Raw genomic sequence first — 3642 nt, 5'->3', positions numbered from 1 at the left:
TGAATGATTGTCCTTAATATAAATATACTCACTTATAAAAAGGAAGGAACTCGGTACAATTTAATAATACATGTGTTGTAGCTGACTTAAGCTCCACCTCATTCAAATATCAAACTGGACCACCTTTTGGACTTTCTTTACCTGGTTGATTGAATATTGAAAATGGTGGTGCCGAAGGATCTATATTGTCTCCATCATCGTGCCTATTAGGTAGGTTTCTCAGACATGGTATATCATTTTCAAAATAATATGAAAAAAATAAGAGGTCTCTTTAGCCAAATAAGCCTCACATATTGATCCCTCAATTCGGGATCTATTTTTTATGGTCCATTTACATTTGCCAATAGTCCTGCATAGTATGATCTTTAGATGAAATAATGTTCAATTAAAACACATAAAAGTAAATGTAAAAAGTCAATACCTCTCAAAGGTATACATCTATCGACACTGAACATGACCTCCAAGTCGTGCCTCTCGTACAAGGTGAATTGGAAGATGCTCCATAACATAAAAAAAACCAGGAGGAAAATTTTTGGCCAACTTGTTTAAGGTTAAGCAGATGTTGATATCCATAAAAGATAGGTTCTCCTCCCTTAATGTGTTAGAATATAAATCTTTTAAAAAAATAAGCTTATCTCTGTTATGGGTTTCCAAATTCTATCGGGCAATGCACAGAATGCAATAGACATCAATGACGCTATGAAAATATGATAGTCATGGCTCTTCAAAGAGGTCAACTTTCCTTCCTTCATGTCAACACACCTAGAAAAATTTGACGCATATCCATCTGGCATTCTCAAATTGTTAACCCAATCACAAATCACTCTTATATTCTCCAATGTGAATATGTGACTGGCCTTGGGCTTCTGAATCTTATTGTTTAAGTATGTTAGGTATAACTCACTACGCCGACAATACTCCTTTAAGTCCATCCTGGCCTTCAAGTTATCTTTTGTTTTGTTACTTACATCCATCACAGTATTAAATAAGTTGTCAAAGAAATTTTTCTCAATATGCATGAGATCCAGATTATGAGGCAGAAGATTATCCTTCCAATAATCTAACTCCCAAAATATACTTCATTTAGTCCAGTTATGTGTTACACCATAACCAGGTATCCTGGTGGAGACTCTGTTACCTTAGGCAGATTTCTCACTCTATCCCAAATTTCTTCTCGCGACAAAATTGGTGGTGGCTCCTCAAAATCAGTCTTATTCTTCATAAAATGACTAGTATTTCTCCTAAACTCATATTGCATTGGCAAGAATCGATGGTGACAGTCAAACCATGAGTTTTTACCCCCATGTTTCAAAGTGAATACTTTTGTGTCTTCCATACAACAAGGGCAAGCTAACTTGCCCGCAGTCGACCACCTAGACATCATTCCATAAGCAGAAAAGTCATTTATAGTCCACATCAAAGTAGCACACAATCCAAAGTTTTGTTTCATTGATACATCATATGCTTCCACACCTTCATGCCACAATAAGTTCAACTCATCAATCAATGGCTGTAGATACACATCAATCAAAACTTTTGGATTGCGAGGACCTGAAATAATGCAAGTTAGAAATATATATTGACTCGTCATACACAATTCAGGTGGAAGATTATAAGGAGTCACAAAGACTGGCCAACATAAATATGGTGTAGCTGAGATAGAAAATGGAGTGAATCCATTAATAGATAATCCCAACCTAATGTTTCTTGGTTCACTAGCAAAATTCGGATACACACTATCAAAATGCTTCCATGCTTCTCCATCTGACGGATGACATAAAATACCAGGTGGTCTTTTATTTTCATAGTGCCATCTCATATGAGGGGCAGAGCTCATTGATGTATATAACCTCTTTAACCGTGGTATAAGGGGTAAGTAATGCAAAAACTTCACAGGAACCTTCCTCCCTTTAGAATGTCTAACTTCCTTATAATGAGGCTGATTACAAAATTTGCAATGTTCTAAATTTGCATCTTCCTTATAGAATAACATGCAACCTTTCTCACAACAGTGAATCATCTCTGATGAAAGTCCTAACTTAGAAACCAACTTCTTTGTTGTGTAGAAATCTTTAGGTAAGTCAAGTTTGTTTAGGTTAAGTTCATTCATAAGTCCAATGATAGAGTTCATGCTCTCTTGAGAAATTGAATAGTCTAACTTAATACTCAGTAATCGAACGGTAACAGATAACTTAGAATGCATTGATCCTTTATAAAATGGATGACTAGCTTCCTTTAACTGTTCATAAAAGTGGTTAGCCTCATCATTTGGTTCATTTTGAGCCCCTGAGTGTGTCCCAAAATCATCCCTGACCATCTCACTATATCATGAACTTTCAACATTATTCTCTCTTATTGGATTTTCAACATAATTTTGAAAAGCAAAATTATTAGCAACACTACTCTCTCTATAAGCTGTCCACATAGTATAATTCAACATAAAACCCTTCCTATAAAGATGTAATGTAACAACATCTGGACTCAATTACTTGCAACACATGAAATTCCAACAAGGACACCTAATTGTCCCTTCAATAAGAAAATCATTAAGTCTCATTGCTTAAGCAATAAATCCAGCTACCCCAGCTTTATATTCCTCTCTCAACCCCGCACGGTTAGGATAAAATCTATTATACATCCATGTACGATCTTCATTTTCCATCTACATAAGAATGACAACAATAATAATAGAAAAGAGAAACAAAAACAAGAGAAACAAAACAATAACAGGGTTGTTTAGACATGTTACTACGCAGTGGACACAAACAAAAAACTAAGAGATTCAACACAACATAGTAAAGAAGCCAGCAACAATAGAATATTTTAATTAAAAGAAGAATTTTGTTATCAGTAAAAGGTATCCAATCCATGTGATATCTATTTACTTGTTTAATATCTTGGAATTTTTTTATCAGCAACAATAGCTATTTACTTGTTTAATATATATGTATGAAATTTTTTGTGGCCAGGAGCAACACTTGGAGAGGGAATAGGTGCTATAATGTCTGATGATGAAGATGAACTACAGATGGATTTTTCATTAGACCAATCTGGAGGTGATGCACATGAATTGATGGGTATGGGATTTGGTCTTCCTACTGAATCTTAAAGGTCTCTAATGGAGAGGGTCATACATGAACTCAAAATTGAGCTCAAACAATTTCCACCTAACCACTTTTATGACCACTAAGCATAGACTTTATTCTTACTATTTCTTTAATTTTGTATCATGTTATTTTTTATTTTCTTAATTTTCTCCTATTTGTAACACATTAAGTTCTTGCATCCCTCATCAAATTTAAGGCTATAGATGGAATAGGCCGTGACCTAAGAGTATGATCAATCCTTATATTAGTTTCTTCTTACTTCTCATCAAGTAGCTTTTTGTCATGTTGGTCAGTCGTGCCTGATCCAAATAAAAATGCTCATATATCCCAAGAGCTATTCAATCTACTGATGCATTAATCTTTTTTTTTTTAAAAAAAACTCTGGTGTTCGTGCTAACTTACACACACCTCGATTGTTCCACAAAGACTACTAATGCAGTTTCTTATATCAGTTTGTTTCTTATTTTATCAACAAAAGAATAAAACAAACTAAACTCATCCTGTATCAAGTACATTTCCTAATGGTTGTAGAATA

At 34.5% G+C, this 3642-nt stretch overlaps 1 protein-coding gene across 1 annotated transcript; it reads right to left on the bottom strand.

The window, feature by feature from the left end:
• Nucleotides 1-1099: 1099 nt before the first annotated feature.
• Nucleotides 1100-2317, bottom strand: LOC107871744. The gene has a single exon (XM_016718633.2). The coding sequence runs from the start codon at nucleotides 2315-2317 to the stop codon at nucleotides 1100-1102; it is 1218 nt and encodes a 405-aa protein (XP_016574119.2).
• Between the last annotated feature and the right edge of the window lie 1325 nt (nucleotides 2318-3642).

The sequence above is a fragment of the Capsicum annuum genome, chromosome 5, assembly GCF_002878395.1.
Source record: "Capsicum annuum cultivar UCD-10X-F1 chromosome 5, UCD10Xv1.1, whole genome shotgun sequence".
Taxonomy (NCBI): domain Eukaryota; kingdom Viridiplantae; phylum Streptophyta; class Magnoliopsida; order Solanales; family Solanaceae; genus Capsicum; species Capsicum annuum.
Note: the sequence above shows the minus strand (reverse complement) of the source record. Positions and strands in the feature narration are given on the sequence as shown.

Excerpts from the sequence above, each read along its gene's own strand:
- LOC107871744 (XM_016718633.2), bottom strand. The coding sequence starts at position 2,317 with ATGGTCAGGGATGATTTTGGGACACACTCAGGGGCTCAAAATGAACCA.